We start from the raw sequence: 18,931 nt of genomic DNA on the forward strand, positions 1-18,931 counted from the left end.
TTATCTTATCTAACCCTGTTATGCTGACCTAATTTACCGTATTTAGTAAAAAAAAGTTTGTAAAAGTAATTTGAGGTATGGAGTTTTTTTGAGGTAAAATGTCATTCTCTAACATCATTATTAAACATTTGTCAGGTTTCAGGTCAAATATGTCTACTGAATGAAATGTTCACTCTGAATGGGTCAGGTATTTGAGAAGCTAATGTTAGCTTTGTCAGTTGGTTCAATTAACCAGTCTGTGTGGTCAAACCTGCTTTTTTTATTAAGGGAGGCGTAAATGTCAACTGAGTAAACGTCAGCTGAGTAAATGCTAACGTAAGAACTACACTATCTTGTACACAGCTGCTTCAACTGATTTTCCAGTATTTCTCTTTAGCATTTAACATTCATCTCTATACCAGCAAAAATCTAAGTTAAAATTTAGCAAAAAACCTGCAATGATCATGAATATGAATCGTCATCATCATCAGTCTTTTTGGGGGAATAAATATTGGTACTTTCCTGGCAGAGACTGTGTTGAAAGGTTAGAAAGGTTCATTTCAGCATTCAAGTCATTCCAGACTCATTTAAAGGGACTCTAAATTAAAATTTTACAAAAACAAATGTATGTAATCAAGCAAAATAAATGACTTAAGCACTGTGACCTGCAGCGTGAATGTTGTTTTTGTTGAGTGCATTCAGAGGTGTGGTCAAGCAGATATGTTATTATCTGAATGACACATCCTTTGGCCCTGATCACCCGTTGAGGCCCATTTCTTACGTCAAGCAGCCGTTTTTCAGTCTCCTTCCCCACCGAGCTCCTGCTGAATATTTCATCCTCCAAGCAGAGATAAAGTGTCTCTTGCCATTCACACGATCAGCCTTTTGAAAATGAAACTCCAGGTCAGCGGTGTCCGTCTCAAACAGAGGTCAGCGGAGGGACGGTTTGTCCTGGAGACTAAGATGCTCAGTTTTCAAATCCCTTTTTGTCTGCTGCTGGTTGCTGTAGATTTGCTGCAAACAATAAAACAAACGACTGGTTCAGTTACACATCAGTTGGCTGTGATGTGGTCTGAATTGTCCCGTATTTTGCAGTTTGCCCTGAGGGACTAACCTACTTTAACAGCTTTTCTGTCTCTCTAAATCAGCGCTCGCTGTTCAGGCATGACAGCGTGACTAAAAGGGTGACTTGAGGTTGTCGGTTTGTTTATCAGTCCACCCATTCAGTGCATACTGACTTTGGGGATCCCCTGACTTCATCTCTATAGCCACCATGAAGTTAACGAACATATATGGTTTTAAAAGATAAAAGTCTCAAAAACTATTGGATGGATTTCCATGAAATTTTATAAACAATGATCATACCTCCCTCAGGATGAGTTCCAAAGAATTTAAAGATTCCTTGATTATTATTCTAGCGCAATCATCAGCTCAAAGTTGTGATTCATCCAATACTTTGATTATGACTAAATTCCAGCGAAACTAATGCGTTCCCAGTCAGCCTCAGCTGTTTAGCTAAAGGGGCCCTGTTATGGAGGGAGGAGCAAGTGCATAATAGGGCCTGTTTAAGTGTAGTTTATAGCTAGTCTTCATTTTAGCATGCTAACATGCTAAATCAAGATGGTGACCATGACCAACACATTCTCACACCATTGCATTAGATAATGCAACTTGGTCAGCAGCACTAAGCCTCAATCGCGCTCTATGAACCCCTCTAGCGTCAGTTTTGCACCTATTTTTGTTCTTTTGTCTTCGGAAATGTTTGTTTTTAACCGTAACAAATGAGGTTCTGATCTAAATGAATGCTTAAATGCAACAAATATAAATACATTTTTATTAGAAAACCAATAAAACCTTTCTTTCAACGTAACTGTATTGACAAGTTCCTGTTGTTTTTCAGCTTGTTTGACTTGATTTTTTCAGAAATCCATCAAAGTTTAAGACAGGAAATTACATCTCAGCACATTTGTTGCCTGTTATTAAAGGCATCAACAAGGTTTTTGGCATCTTGTTGGGAAAAGAACGTCATCTTTTTTTTAATGTGGGATTTAAAAGTCTGAGGCTTCTTCAATTCAATGCCGGTGAACTGGAACGGACCTGATTTTACTATCAAACTTACTCTTAGTCCAGTCTAGACACTGCTGCTGTCATTTACTGGTCTCACTCACTGTTACATCATAATTAGGGTGCTGTTACATGGAGGCTGGCAGGTGGTGGTGACCCCCGTGTCACCTTCTTACCCTGGCAAAGTGGACCGCCACTATTAATGCTGTGATGTGCCAGGATCGAGTAGCCGGGCTGCTATCTGGTTACTAATCTCATAATCTGTTTGGCACAGGGGCACTTTTCCGTTCCTCCTTACATAACTGGGTCTATGTTCAGACTCAAGCTGAGAGAAGATGACCACTGAGAGGGACAGACGGACGGTTTTAGAGGAAGAAAAGCACACTGTGATCACTTCAGGGAAGCAACTTAAGCTTGTTTTATCTCTCTACCAGGTTCACGTTGTTCCCTATGCCTAAATTTTTCTTCAGAGGGGTCAGAGGTCAAACATAGTGCAGGGGACTGGAGAAGTTTTGAGGATTTCAAAATACAAACCTCCAAATCTGAGACTGTGATTATACATCTTCTTTACCCCTGAATATGAAAGAAAATAGGAGGAGGAGCAATCAATACTTTCACATTATATTAGGTGTTTTTCTTTCCATATTTATCGTCCAACACTTGTTTCTCTTCCTCAGTCTAATTCGGCCTCGCCATTCTCAGATTTTCACCAGACATGTTAAGTCATCACATTACAAAAACATCAACAACAGTAACTGTTTGGCTTGAGAATTTGATTACCTTTAACCCCATGCCAATTGTAATGAAAATCAGCTACTGAGAGCCCTAAACACTTTTATTTGTTTACCTTGGGCATCTATCTAAGATATTTATTGCAAAACATTTATAGCTCAATTCGTACCTAAAGCAAACCGATAATATTTTAGGATATTTTATCCAATGATGCATTTGTATAATTTTCAGTAACCCGGAACGATGAGAAGGTGAAATATTAAAATTTTAGAGCCTTAAATTAGAACTGAAATTAGGGTGAAGGAGAGATTTGCTCACTTAAAGACTCAAATGTGCCTCATAAAATGAAATCAGCTTTATTTAGGAACTCTTCAGTGTGCTACATGTAATATTTGTTAAAGCTGTATGGTAAAGCTGTACTTTTAGTGTATATAGCGCGCATGCAATATCAATAAATAGCTAACAAAAGAGATGTCTGTATGCAGAACACCTCAGTCTGGCCACAAGTAAGGTAATCCTGCAGAGCTCCGATTAAGAGAGAGAAAAAAATCTTGGCAAAGAAAATTGTAGAAATACAAATCTATTATTTACATTAGTAAAGGATACCACACAAAAATATCACTGGAAGAAAAATGCATCTTAAATATTTCAATGGTAATCTCAAGAATGTTTGTATTCAAGACTAAATATCTTAAAGTCAAGTTTGTTTTTATAGAACATTTCGTACATATTTAAATGCAAAACCATGTACTTCACATAAAAATACCATATGATGATAATTGAACGAGTGCAAGTGCAGAATATACAAATGCCAAAATACACACACACACACACACACACACACACATAGGCTAAGAAGTGAGCTATACTGTTGACGCTTTTGAGTAGGAATGTTTTTGACATACTTTTAAAATTGTTCAGTGGGGCCCCTCGGGTCGCTCCATTGACTTAGGGCATAAATACAGAAGGCGGCCTCTCCTGCTTTATTGTTAGCACCAGGGATGGCTCAAAGACCTCTACATGTGGACCTGAGGGCTCTTGCTGGTTTGTATCTAATTAGCATCTTGTTTTTTTTATATATATACTGAGGTCAAAGGCAATTTTAGAGCTTTGTTTACAAGTAGCAGGATTTTAGAATAAATGCTAGTTTTGATAGATAGCTCGATTTAACTGTAGTCGTAGAACAACAGATTTTAGGAAACAGGTAAAAAGATCATAAAAGTATAGCCTGTTTTTTATAAATGCATTAACTCATTTCTATGAATCTGATTTTGATAGAAAGGCCTCTTTGTTTTTGAAATGTTTTGTCTGATCTTGTGAGATGGTTCTTGATATTTAGAATGCTGTCTTTGATTACGGTCCGTGCACCAAGTAATATTTATCTGGCATTGTTCATGTTGTATAATGAAAAATGTCAGTTTAGGGGTTTTGCCTATTATCATTGGCCAGTTGTGCTAATGTAAATGTATTCTGATGCTTGTGAGTTCGTTCTTCGTTAGCCTAAAGGCTGTTAATGCTTGGCCTGTGTTATTGTTGCATTGACTGAACACGTGCAATGCAATTCTGCGCACAAAAACAGCTTGTTCATGCAAAAGTGAAAATTGAGTCGATTTTTATTTTTTTCTACATTGTAGATTAATATTGAAGACATCCTAACTATGAAGGAACACATATGGAATTACAGTACCAGTCAAAAGTTTGGACACACCTTCTCATTCATAAAAATAAAAATAAAGAAAAACCATTGAATGAGAAGGTGTGTCCAAACTTTTGACTGGTACTGTATGGAATTATGTGGTAAACAAACAAATGCTCAACAAACCAGAATATGTTTTATATTTTAGATTCGTCAAAGTAGTTGAATGAGAAGGTGTGTCCAAACTTTTGACTGGTACTGTACATTTAAGAAGGAAAATATTTTTGCACAAAAGACATATGACGAGTTTGACTTTTTTTTTGTATTTACTTTTACTTTTAATACTGGAAAAGTTTCCTGATTATACACGTTTTACTTACATATCCAAAGAAGGACCTTTACTTGTAAGTAAAAGTAAGTACTTGTGAGTGTTTTTACAGTGTGGTATTTTATTTATTATTATCTGAATACTTCCTCCACCACAAGTTAATTATATGAAAAGTTTGTTCAGGAGCAAATAATTGTAAATTACAATTATTTTTTTTTTTAATGAAACCCAGAACTTGACTCTGATCTTTTTTATTTACTACAGTGTTTTGACAATTTTACATGACCCTCTTTAAATTTTACATGACCCTCTTTAAATGTCTCTGATAAGAAGGTTTTAACAGTTTCACTTTTTTTTTGTATGTACTTTTACTTTTAATACTGGAAAAGTTTCCTGATTATACACGTTTTAAGTAAAAGTAAGTACTTGTGAGTGTTTTTACAGTTATTTATTATTATCTGAATACTTCCTCCACCACAAGTTAATTATATGAAAAGTTTGTTCAGGAGCAAATAATTGTACATTTTTTTTAATGAAACCCAGAACTTGACTCTGATCTTTTTTATTTACTACAGTGTTTTGACAATTGTACATGCCCCTCTTTAAATGTGTCTGATAAGAAGGTTTTAATAGTTTGTTTACTTGTAGAGCCAGCCCCACAGATCACCCATGATGCCTTGCTGCAGCTATAAAAGCCTCTTCCTGCAGCCCAGGAGCGCAGACTCGCTGCAGACTCCTCGCTCGTCTCTCTGCAAAACCTCTCCAGATACTTTGACTCCCACAAGGTTTTTGCCTTCATTTACGGATGGTGAACTTGTCTGTCGAGTTTTTATCGAATAGTAATTGTTTTAGTTGTCAAAAAGGAGCTAAAGACCCGTGTTTCCTCGAAGCGATCATGCTGAACACAGAGGAAAGGTAGGAGGATGCAAGGATTCTTCTAGAAAGTGTGCAGGAGGAAGTATGCAGATGTGTTACATTACTGTATTACACAGTCTACAAATACTCTTTTACTGTAAGAGTGATGCATTGAACATCTTTCTTAAGTAACAAAGTATTTGCATCAAAATCTACTAAAGTAAAAGTGCTCCTTTTGCAGAAATGTCTAATTTCTGAATCCTCATATTATTGAATTATTGAAGTATTTGTGATATAGATGATAAAGATGGGGCTCATTTTAATTACTCTATACACTGCTGGGTGGGTTAACCTATAATATTATAATAATAACTTATACGTTTACCTGTGTTTTTGTGGAAATAATAGAACATTTGTAAAGTAATAACTATCACTTTAGGATAAAAAGCACAATATCTTGAGATGTAAGTAGCATGGAATGTGCATTTATTTTTTAAGTACAAGTTTGTGTTTAAGTACAATGTACTTAATTGCATTCCACCACTGCAGATAGGATCTGTAAACAGACATGATCATGTGCTGAGTGTGTTATGTTTGCAGACAGACATCTAGATGGATAACTTTTCATTATTTATGTCAATATTTGGATGCAGCTGATGATTTTAGGTGAAATATCTAGAGAGATGCATTAGTTGCAATCTGATCATGTGATCATGTGAGTGTACAATAAATAAAAAAGCATCCTTGTACATATAATATAATGCAAAGTTGAAGTGGAATCAATTATTCGTGGGTCTGCGAGGCCAGAAGGTCTCCAAACAACAAAACTCCAGCCAGGATATGTTTTTAAAACACATGTTTTGTATTTTAAATCCCAAGTATTAAACTTCAAAAGTATCATTGTTCCTACTGGGGACCTGTTTCTTGTTTGTTCAAATACTGCAAGATGTAGGGTTGCACCCAACACTTATTTTAACTATTGATTATTCTGTTGTTTGCTGTAATCGAAATCGGTGATTAATCGTTTTATCTGTAAAATGGCCCAAAGATTAGCCTATATTTACAAAAAAAAAATGCTAAATAGAGACAGTTGCAAATGATAAAAACAACTTTTAATTAATTATTTGATTAATGTTAATTAGTGGAGAAAATACACTCCTTACAAGTAGTGCTAAAATGATTTTGGACCGTCTTTACATTGTGCATGTGCGGCCATTCTGTAGCTTAGTCACCTCATGCTGTTGTGTCTTGTTTTGTACTGGATGTCCCTGCTATTGCGTTGTCATGATCGTCCTATAGGGACTTGGCACGAGGCCTTGTTTTTGTCCTCTGTGGGTTTTATCATCTGACGTGCAGAGAGGAAGAGGTCCATTGATGCTGTGAGCCAGAGCAGTGACTATATTAGCTCTCAGGCTGTTACGGCCATGTCAGCTGAAGGCATTAACTGGCCTACATCAGCCTGGTTGCGTAACCTCCCTCCCCTCTACTGGTTCACTTATCAAGCATCAATGGAATCTAATTTTGTGTGTGTGTGTGTGTGTGAGAGAGAGAGGGGCGTGTGTTTTGGGTGCATTCAGTCAGAAACAGCTGGATTATCTAACCTGACCTACCTGAGTGTTACTAAGCGCTCCTTTAATTGACTGGCAGGCTTCTCCTTTCTGTGGTTGCTGTGGTGGCTGGAAGATTTTTGGATCAGAGCACTGTTGAATTTTCCGTAACGAAACCAAAACATTAGCCGTGCCAACCGGTCTTCAGCTGACATCTGGAGACGTCAACCTCAGCTATTACTGCTGACCTCAGGCGAGGCTGTGACACAGACCTTAGGCATTCACTTACGATTGAGTAATGAGTTGCAGACGACAAGTTTGAAATAAACCCATTGCACTGAAATAAAAAAATGTCCGCACTGGCAGAAAACTTGAGAAGGCTCTCCACATTTTATTAACTCCACACAGTTTATTCTTTATTTGTTTGAGGCATAAAATGAAAGATAATAAAAAAGTGCACAATTTCCCAAAGCCCAAGTTGACCTTTTTAAAATGTTTTGTTTTGTCCGGCCAACAGTCCAAAACCAAACAATTATAGCTAAAACAATTAATCGATCAATTAATTCCAAGCAAAACTTTATAAATGAGAGGATTTCTTCTACTCTCTCTTTTTTAAATAACATGGTTACTTTACATTTTGGGCTTTTAAGACTGTTGGTGAGACAAAACAAGGCATTCTAAGACATCACCTTAGACTTAAAGAGACTTTGATTGACATTTTTCCTAAAATTGTATTATTAGCCAAATGATTAATCTATCGATCAAGAAAATAATTGCATTATTGGTTGCCGCCCTACCAGAGATATCCACTAGTTAGAACATCAAACAACAATTTGATAACCAAACTATTGATAAAGGAGTGCTGATTTATTTTCTCCCGATCATCTTATTGATAAATTGCCTGATTGTTTCAGCTCTAATCAATTCATTACATAATCAGAAGTTGACAAAGTGGGGAAATTGTGAAGGGAAAGTCGACGTGTCCGTCATACAGTAGTGCCATCATCATCTTTACCTTTTTTTTTAATGTATTTATAAAGTCATACATTTTGTTTCTGTCAGTGTGCGGCCGCTGTTTGTTATTCTGAACTCAAACAATTGAATGGCTTCTCTATCCAGGTGTTTGTGTTTCAGCAGGTTTGTTCACAGCTACCAGTGTCACCCATTGAAATACAGTATGTCATATTTCATTTGGCGCCCCACCTGCAAAAATGCCACCACAGATAGTTTTGTGCCAGACACACCCTCTTTGCTGTTGGATGAATAGGTTGAGGAGGTTGTTTTTCTCCTGGCAAAGCTTGTGTTCTTTTCCACAGGTGATAGACATTAAGGCTTGAATGTTGAATTACGGCTTTGCCTTGCTCATTCTTCAGTTCGTAGTCACACCGCTAATTATTGCTGCCGCAGGCTTACCAAACTGTGCCTGTACTGACAAAGCCTGTGCTGAATTACACCAATGTGGGTGTTGGAAGCCACAAACTACATTCAAGCTGCATTTTGATCATTGCAAATGTCTGTAACGGATGTTTTTAAAGTTGTCATCCACACCATAATAGTGGTTCCTGTTTGGTGTTTTTCTTTTTTTTAATTGTTGTGACTTCTATTTTTTACTTTTGTTTTATGATAATTATAGAAAGTATTCTACTCTCCCACAGTGGCAATGTTTGTTTCTCGGTCAGACATGTTTACATTTCAACACTACGCTAATTTGAATCCTCCACTCCGTACCAGTCTGGATATTTAGACTAGTTTGGTTGTGTTTGTTATCCTCTGTGTGTCTGACCTGCCGAGCACAGCCAGAATTCGGGTCCCGGGGTCAGTGCGACGTGTTTGGCCAGGGATACATCCGTCATAACTCGAGGCATGAGTGCCTTTCCTGTCTCTGTCTCGACATCTTTAACGACACGCAGCTCTGCCAGACTTCCAGGGGTCGGAGGCGGTCCGAAGACTCTCCTGTTTACTTCCCTGCACACAGCAACGTGTTGTATACGTCTCCAACGTAGACCCCTTTATTCTTGGGCTAACAAGCCTGTTTACGTTGACAATTTGGGTTTAAGTTTGAGTCTTTTTTCCATTACTAAGCTGGTAATTATAGTGTTAGAAGTCGGTTCGGTGTGTTTCAGTCTTCTCGGACAACCTGCCGGAGCGCTTCCTGTTTTGATTGAACTGTGTGTTTCTTGGCTTTCATGCTAAACTCTGCCTCAGCAGCCGGCCAACCCGAGCTGTTCATCCGCTCTAACTGTTAACCTGAATCACTTCTCAAAACAACTCACAGTCTCAGGAAGAGCAAACTAGCAGTGGAAGCATTCATCTTTTTAAAATGATAATAAAAAATAGTTCCTCTGACACGCATGACCTCGCCCCTCCTGGCAGGAACGCACGATGACGCACTTTGCATCTTTGAGTCTCGCTGTAACACACAGATGATTAAATCCTCACCAGCATATTAATGCAGTCCAGGCTTGTGAGTGCTCTCGACCTTCACGGAGTCTGATTCACCCGTCAAGTCAACCCCGACCTTTAAAAACGTTACCTAAAGTCTGTTTTTAGGGTGACCTCGGGACCTATTAGAAGGGACATAAGGCTGCAGCTCTCCAGTTAGAGTGTCATCATGGGTGGCGGCTGGGCTGAGTGTTGCTTAAATGTCAGAAGACGAAAGTGTTGGCTTTCAAAACAAGCTGGCATTCCCATCAAGGACAGGCTCTTCTCTCTGTCTCTGGAAGGGAAGATGGAAAAAGAGAAGCAGGTCTAGGCAAGCGTTCTAATCTTATCCTCCTTCTGCGTCCTACCCGTCGTCCCCGATAGTCTTTGTCACTTTTGTAACTAAATGAAGAGAAACTCTTGGCCGTCTATACTGTATTAAATGGATATTTTTAACTTACCTGCTACTTTCCATGTGCTGAGACTGCAACCTGACCCTTCTATGTTTGTTTTTGTAGTTTTTTAAGTTACCTTAGTGAAGTATTTCCATTTATTGCTATGTCTAAACCAATACATTAATTGCATATTACAATTTTACACACAAAACCTGCTTATAAGAAGTGTCATATTATTGTAGCGTGGACAGGAGCCAAGCTTTTGATATTTAAGCATTTTTGCTGATAATACAATTGATTTTGAATGCAGGATTTTAAATGTGTTCGTGTCTCCTTTTTTGTTGCAACTTTTTAGATCTGCAACTAGCGATTATTTCAATTATCGATTAATCTTCTCGATTAATCAACTGATCTTCAGGTCTATAGCCATGTCATTTTGCACTTCTTATGTTGTCTCTGCATATATAAGAACCAAGAAGTGGTGAGAGAGGTAAAGTGTGCGCGGAGCTGATGCTGCAAAGTGATAAGGCCGGGCATAATGAGCTTTGTTTTCCATTGCTTCCTCTCTTTGCTTTTACTGTGCAGATCAGGTTGTTCAGGTTAGCTGTCTGCTCTGCAGGCAAATTGGCTGCTCAGCTCCTCCCTTTCACATAAACAGGGATGCACATATCTGATGTTTGACTTTGGCACGACTCGGTCATATCATTATTCACTCACGAACAGATCTGGTCTATCTGGTGTCATTTTAAGATAGAAGATTGTGTATCGTGCCTGGTTTAAATAAAGATGCAAAAACCTCTCGGGGACAAATCTGAGGCAGACTGGGGGATACTTTTGCTCGTCTAAAAAGGCCAAAAATGGACAATATGAGAGTCCCCAGGCCTCATTTTCATGTCCGTCTGGCAGCGTCGGCCGGCTGCCATCGTGTCTGCTTTGAGATGCACGACTGTAACTCAAACCACCAGAGATGTGCGTTCCCAAAAGCCGCTCATGCTATTTGAAGAGGTGTTTACAGATCATGTGCTTGTTTACGATGCATGCCTTCCACCACACGCACAACCCGCCAGCAACTCTGTGAATGCAGTTTCAAATCATTAGGCTTTAATTCTGTCTGTCGCGGGCTCGTCGTAAACATTCAGCCTGGGATGGATTTTTCAGTCGAGTCAGTCGAGTCAGCGATGATGGCTGCTAAAATAATATCATATCTTACACAGAGGTACACTTTTAAACCATAATATATTGTGGGCGTGAAACTTGATGGGAGTTTTCCCGCATCACATGCTTGTTGGCTTTGTTCTTTGTTTATGTATTATGACCTCGAATTTTGTTTGAATTTGGGTCACAGGATTGAAGAAATATGATAAAAATCTATATATAACCGACCAGACCTGACTAACTGACAGGATCAGTCTCATGTTAAAGGCCACTAGGAGTGTTCTCAAACTCAAGAATGCTTCCTTGGTAGGATGAATCCTACAGACGGAAAGGCAAGACTCCTTCCTGGCAGTCTTGAGAGCACACATCGGGACAGTTTATTGAAATGGATATGCTTTATTTTTTACTTTTATTTAGAATCATTTCAGTACATTACAATTCATCGGGAGGAATATTTATTTTTCCTTCCTCAAAACAATATACACAGACTTGAACATATAGGTCTCTCAAAACTAATAGTGATTCTCCCAATTATAATAATTCATACACGTACAAAGGATACAATAAATATTCTCTCCTCTATTGGAAAAATACAGCAATTTTACCTCGCCGCTTTGTAACACTTCATTTAATCTTGTCAGAAACCAAATACAACTCATCAAAACCGGCTTGGTCAGCTCTCTCCACTGTTGCATGAATCATAAACTCAGGTTTGGTCAAAATATAGCCTTAATTTACAGAGTTAGACAAACAGTAGAATCCCTCTGTCTGCTATGCTGCAAAGTCTATTAGCAAATATAAAAGCACCCAGGTTGCCACAGGTGCTTTTTATATTTGCTTTTATATTTGCTAATAGCAGGGATGTTATTTACTGAAGTTAAAATGGGCGGTTTTGAGTGAGACGACTAGCCGAGAGGCTGACATTAGTAGCAGAGCAGGATTACTCATCATGTGTTCAAGTTTCAGTTCTGTCTGTGGAGTTTTCTTGTAAAAACACAAAAGTTCTGAGGTCTAACAAAGCTGTCAAGTGCATCTCCTTCCTCATTAAACATTTGCAAAACAGATACAAAATCTAACTTTTATTGTGCAGTGTTTACATATCCATATAAGTTCCAGTGTCTTGTCCCTCTTCTTCGTTGGTGCTTTGCTATGTTTGTTGGTATGTTTTCGGCCAACTGAAGAATGGTGCTAAACGGGAATGTGAATTGTGAGTCGTGGAATCGTTGCTACAAAGCGCTGCTTGCAGTAAAAAAAAAGTGCTTTTTTTTAAAGTGTAGTTAAGGTTTTAAATGTCCTGATACTTCTGATAGAGGCGTATGGGTTCTATGTTCTAACAACTTCCTTCAATAAGATAATAAAACAACAACAAGGAATTAGTCTGGACAAACTTCAGTGACTCTGACCTCATCACACCAACAACAGTGTTTATACAGTTTAGGAAATGCACAGTCAATGTTGAACCAGGCCAGGGCCTTCAGAAGCCTGTATTGTTTATTAAACAGCAGTGGGAATTTTTTTTAAATGTATTACATACTTACTTTTAATCAATTAATAAATATTGAACGCAGTTAGCTCTAAAATGTCAAAGAATTGAGAGTCAAAGATTGAGACTTAAGTTTATAAGTTTCCCATTGTTGATGTCGTCATTGCAATAATAACAAGTGATGTTTTACTGGCAGAGTAAAGTGTGTGGAAGCATTTCAATTTTTATTATTTCATTTTTTTTAGAACAAGTACATGAGAGGAGTTGAAATTCTAACCGATTCATCTTCCTCCTTTTTTTCAGTTCCTGGTTATCGGGACCCCGGTTGCCCGGCTCCATCCCTCAGTCTCCAGGGCCTCTGTGGTGTTCCTGATGCCCCTCACCCACATCTGAAGATCCCGGGTGGGCGAGGGACGGTCAGGGATCACTCTCTCGGAGTGCTACTACACAAGGTGACCGTCCTCGACTTCACACACCAACACGGAGAGCTGTAAAGCTTCCTGGTGACATTTGCATATTAGACAAAAAAAAACTAATAACCACACAAAGGGGCTGCTTGTAAAACAGTCTGAAGGTTGCAGTGGTGTTTTGGTTGGAGGGGTTTACAAGCAAATTAAGACTTTTTATACGGGATAAATTACATTTTATAAGAGCTAAATGGCAAATGATAAAAATACAAACGTTGGCACTCGTCTTATTTGCTGAAAGCACTGACAGTAATAATGACGATAAGTGCTTCATCCCTCAGGGACCACTCTAACTCGGTCTACTAAACACCGTGCTAATGAGTTGTGTTCTCAAATTGCAAAGTCGAAATTAGTCAGAAACCCTTGTTATCGGCCTCCTGCTCATCATCTGGACCTGTATCTGTATTCAATGCTTGAATTTGCTCATTTGCCCAGTTTTCACTTGGTGCGCTCATTTTATATTGAGGAGAAATGAGAATCCACGCAGTGAGAACATCAGATAGTAAAACAATACAGATATTTAACAGAAAAACCTTTACACACAAACTGCTTTGTCCTCTCTACTGTGTGTCAAATTTTACCCCAGACATGTGACTGACTGTCCCCGCGGATTAGAGATTTAGGATCAGACAGATCAGTCACAACTCTCATATTAACATCCTCATCTGTCCTCATAACCTTACGGCTTTATCAGATTTGGTCACAGTCTCTTATATACATATCACATACACTTTTATGAACTCTAGGACTTGTGGGTGGAAGTTATACAACGCAATATAATTTGATGGACATGTCTCTTTCAGTATTTGCACACATTTAAATGACAATTCATCCAGATTGATTTCGACAGCTGCTCAGAATTCATGACAAAGACGACATCAGATCCAGATTTCTGCAAAGATTATTCAGCAACAAACAACTAACGAACAACTACACATTAAAATTGTGGAAATCACTTGTGTTTAAAAGCTTCTTTTTCTTTCGATGCATCCTAACCCATCACATGCTGTCTGACCAAATATCTGCTCAGTGAGTTGCTGAAGACAGATGTGGTTTGATCACTCATCAGTTACAGCACAAGACTCGTCTGCTGCAGACACACGTCTTAACCACTTCCTCTTTATAACCGCTTCAGAGCTGCTCTCAAAAGCAGAAACCCATCCTCGTACAAAATTCATATCGGACTTTTGAAGTTTAAAGAACCCAGTGATTCAAAAGAAAACACCTGCCATTACTCCCAAGTTATTAGTATATTATTATGTTTTCTGATGATGTAGTAGAGTAAAACATGTTTGTGTTTTGAGTTGTGATCAGTTGAGGAAGAGAGAAAATGCAGAACATTCATTCAAAATGTTTTACTTTTTTCAGTATGTATGCTACTATAGTTCATATTTCTATGGTCAAATGATAGATGGGGTCTTTTGCTGTGCTTACCCTCACTTCTGCTAAAACTCTCTCCAGTGTAAAAATGAATCTTTGCATTTATGGTGATAAAAATAGCATTGAATTGATAAACTGAATGTGTCTTTCTTCTCCGTCCTCCCTGTAAATAATCCAGGATGAGAAGTTAACGGTGACGCAGGCCGCTCCAGCGAGTGGGAACCCCTCTTTTCTTCGCTTCAACTACCAGCTGAATGAGCGCCGCTCGGCCTTCTGGGACACGGCTCTATCAGGAGACAGCCTCTTCCTGGAGATCCCTGCTGGGCCGCTGGTGGAGGGGAGCAAAGAAGGGTAAGGAATGTTTTAAGACCCCTAATTTATAACACACGAAGGCCCCTGATGTGTTTTCCTGACACGGGAGAAACCTTATGGTTGTAAAAAGGAATGCATTTATTTTAAATGGCAAAAAAATAATGTATTAACAATAAACCCTCTACAGGGTACCGTTTTATAAATGATTTCTCCACCCTCTTTAAGTTTTTCTTATGTTATGTTGTTTCTTAATGCTACTAAATCATCTCATTAAGTGCAGTCCAGTCTAACAGAGCAGTGGAGGTCTGCACACCATATGGGTCTAAATTATACACAAGAGGCTGTGTTTGGCTGTAATCGATGCCACAACAGAGTAACCTTGCCTGCTGCGGGCACACACAGCCGGTCGGCTGAGCAGCCAGCTCTTGTTGCCGCTGCTTTATTATGTAAAGATGAAGCACTTATGTAAAAAAGGAAAAAAATAAAAATGTACTTTGTGTGCGTCATCGCCACTCCCCTCGCTCACCGCCTGTCTCTCTCTCGCTCACCGCCTGTCTCTCTCTCTCTCTCTCTCTCTCTCTCTCTCTCTCTCTCTCTCTCTCTCTCTCTCTCTCTCTCTCTGTGTTCATCCTCAGGCTAACTGCTCTGCTGGAGTTTGCAGAAGAGAAGATCAAAGTTAACGATGTGTTCCTGTGGTTCCATAAAAACAGAGAGGATCGATGTAAGAGCGCTCTTTATCTTTATATACTGGATTATTTTTGTTTTGCTTTTTTTTATTTGTAGAGGCAGAGTTTGCTTCTTTTTATAATGATTTAGCAATAGGAATACCTTTTTTAAAAGTGGGTATACAGTCAATAATAAGAAATGTATTTGTATGTGTGCATGACTGAAGTAACCAGTTCTGGTGCCCTGCTAAGTCTCCACAGGTTAGCACAGGTTTTGGTATAGATATCTGTACACACATAGTTATATCTTTACTGTGGCAGGAAGAATCCGGAAGCCTCGTGCACCTTGATGCTCCCCAGCTGCTGTTCAACAAAGAAACAGTTCAATAAAGTTATTCCCTCTAAAACCACAAAGAATCAGATTCTACTTCAACTGTTACCTAATTGTCCAAAAAAAGGGAAATGTTTCTTGCATCACAGACTGACTTGAATTATAATGGATGAAACAGAGTGCAAAGACACCGTTCTTACACGATCACAAGCTCACATAAAGCAATGTACATTATTGACAAAACAAGATAAGTGTGAATAAATGTGCTCATAGGTGGTGGGAGACTTATTTTTAGCTTTGGAGAAAGTCATGCTAGCTGCTTCCATCTGCTTCCAGTCTTTATGCTAAGCTAGGCTAACTACCCACAGACTCTAGGTGAATACTGTACTAATGCAGGACAAGTTTTGGTCGATATTTTCCATTTTTTTTTTGGTGCAAATTCCCTAAAAAAACAAATGTATCATTAATCAAATGACATCAGAGTCACGGTGACTCCAGTTGAACCTCTCACACTCTTTTTTTTTTTTTTTTGTCTCCCCCTCCAGTGTCCATCATCAAGACGTTCCACTACATGGGCTTTGAGATGGTGAAGCCGGGGCACCCCTTGGTACCGGCCCGGCCCGATCTGGCCTTCATGGTTTACTCTCTGGACAACAGCAGCTCAGACGAGGAGTGACTGCCACACCGTCTCCTGACGCCTCCCTCTCCCTCCCCTCTCCTCACCCCCATGAAAACATGCCTTTTGACTGTTTTCTCCCTCCAAGTATCGGCTCTCGCTCTGACACAAAACCCCAAAGAATCCTTCATCACTGACTGGGAGGTGTCAGCTTTAATTATTTTTATAGACTTGTGATTTAAGGGGAGTGTTTGGGAGTGATTGGATTTCCATGTGATGCAGACTCCACCACCTCTCTCTTCTCCCCCCCCCCCCACCACTGCATCTTTTTTCCCCTTGAGGATATCTGCAGTTTGGATGAACAGGGAGTGGCGTAGCTTGAACTAAGCCATCACGTGGCATCTTGGGATTTGGGCTTTTCTCTTTTTTTCCCCCTTTGCTTAGCGGTTCCTCTCTTGGCCACAGTATTTGTTTGTGCTGCCATCAACCAGACAAACAACTGTTTGACATTCAGGAGAAGGCGGTGTTTTACATTAAAATTCAGCATATCTCTCCTGTCAGCTTGGACTTTTTTTTTAATAAGAGAAGAAACTCTGGTTTGTCCTAGTGTGAAAGCTGTGTTTGGTTGGGGGTAAAAAAAGAGGGAATTATGGTCAATAAAATGTTGTTTTTCCTCATATTATAGAATAGGGAAAGCCTGCTCTGTTACATTTAGCATTAAATCACATGTACGCACTTCTTTTCACTTCCTCCTGAGGCATCATTCCAGCACACGTCAATCACTCTGGTTTATTTTTTTTCAGGTTTAGCTCTCATCTGCCCAAAACATTCTAGCCACATATGTAGAAATACCCAGTTAGTGTCTCCAGACGTGTCAAAGCAAAACCGCAGCCTGAATGTTGAGCTGTCAGCTCGCAGAGGTAAAGCCCTCTCCTCTCCCTCCTCCTCCCCTTCCTCCTCCCCTTCCTCCTCCTCCCCCTCTGTGCAATAATGAACTCACACCGTCAGTCTGACGGTGTGAGTCATTGACAGCGGGGGTGAGGAAGGCCTCACTGTTGTTTCACTTTGCACGTCACACAAAAAACCATTAGTTTATTTTCTGGGTTTTTTTTTTATTTTTTTTTCAAAGATCATAAGCTGAATAATTGTTAGTGCAAGATGGTCAGGTTTAAAGAGAAGCTCCACCCACTTTCACTTAGCATTAAAATGTACATACAATGTTTGAATGTAGTGCGGCTTTAGCCCCGGTTTGTGCTAAGCATCTGTTGTTTAATAACCCAGAAGGGTTTTTAAACAACACTTATTGTTGTTCTGAAGGTGTTTCTTCTATGGATGAAAGTTAAAAAAGCAAAATTTCCTATCCAGCTAGTGAAAGTAGGAAATGTAAAAAGTCAAGAAAAATACGTTTTTTTTCTACTATGAAGATATAAAATACAACTGAAGATCGATGTAAACACAAACTGGGGCTGGTGAAGCTTCATTCAACACTGTAGATTCATCCCGCACCGGTTCAAAGCTCGATTGTAACGAGGCTTTATTGTGCCTAAAGAGGAGAGTGCAATGTTATTATATTTTTTACTCTTAAGTCTTATTAAGGAATGTGTCCATATTTAATCCCATACAGATTCCGACCCCTGAAAAAAACTTGTAGAGGTACAACAAGAGCGCTTCAGGTGATTACATATATGCAATTAGGAATCCTGTGCAGGTTTATTTCATTTAACAAAATGCCAAAGAATCCATTCTGTCTGTAACACACTGTATGTTTGAAATCATGCTTTTAAATTTCAGCTTATTGCACCCTAGTTTGGTATGTAAAGCAATAATATAACCAACATTCCCCATGCCGGCCGTACTCGCCTCAGAAACACGATAGCAGTCTGTTCCATGTTGGTGTTGGTTTTTTGGGTTGGGGGCCTTTTTTTTTTTTTTTTTTTCTGCATGTGTTCAGATCATACGAGTCTTCATTGCTACTGATTGAGCCGCTGACTACGAGCTGTTAGGAAATGTCAATATATGAATTTTTTTTCTCAGAGGTATATTTTTATGTATGTATATTTCTCAAATGTTGACTGTGATAGTTTAGGGATTTATTTTTCTGTTGTTGTTGTCAGTGACATAGCAACCATTCAATGACAATCCACACTTGTATACTTGGAAAATAAAATAAAAAATTATCTTAATGGGTGTTTGTCGTCTTTGTAATCTGTTTGTCTTTGGGCTTATGAAAAGCTGCCACATGTTTTCTTGTTGTATTTCTGTGTTGGATAACTAGTTTTGTTTTTCCAGACTGTAAGTTTGCTTCTGAAACAAGAAGTGTTGTGCTTTTAGACTGATGTGAGATCAGAAAACGACGATGAGGCCGATTTGAAGAATTGAAAGTGTTATTCTTTTTTTTTTTTTTTTACATGAACAGTAGTTATGAGAAGCTCTGATCATCAGCCGACCGCTGACTCAGGCGCTAATCCCCCAACAGGCTCAGCTCACAGAACAACTCCCCGCTGGCTTCTCGCCAAACACTGCATCAACCTCTCGGGTCCGTTGATCTAGAGATCTATTCTGAGC

General features: G+C 39.0%; 1 protein-coding gene across 1 annotated transcript; it reads left to right on the top strand.

Moving 5' to 3' along the window:
- The first annotated feature begins 5,460 nt into the window (after nt 1–5,460).
- Nucleotides 5,461–18,553, top strand: oaz2a (ornithine decarboxylase antizyme 2a). Its single transcript, XM_054619363.1, is given in 6 exon segments — nt 5,461–5,654; nt 12,899–12,965; nt 12,967–13,047; nt 14,621–14,793; nt 15,390–15,475; nt 16,296–18,553. Coding segments are annotated over 6 exon segments (648 nt in total). The 5' UTR covers nt 5,461–5,544; the 3' UTR covers nt 16,427–18,553.
- The last annotated feature ends 378 nt before the right edge of the window (nt 18,554–18,931 follow it).

This window comes from Anoplopoma fimbria, chromosome 19 (genome assembly GCF_027596085.1).
Source record: "Anoplopoma fimbria isolate UVic2021 breed Golden Eagle Sablefish chromosome 19, Afim_UVic_2022, whole genome shotgun sequence".
Classification (NCBI taxonomy): Eukaryota; Metazoa; Chordata; class Actinopteri; order Perciformes; family Anoplopomatidae; genus Anoplopoma; species Anoplopoma fimbria.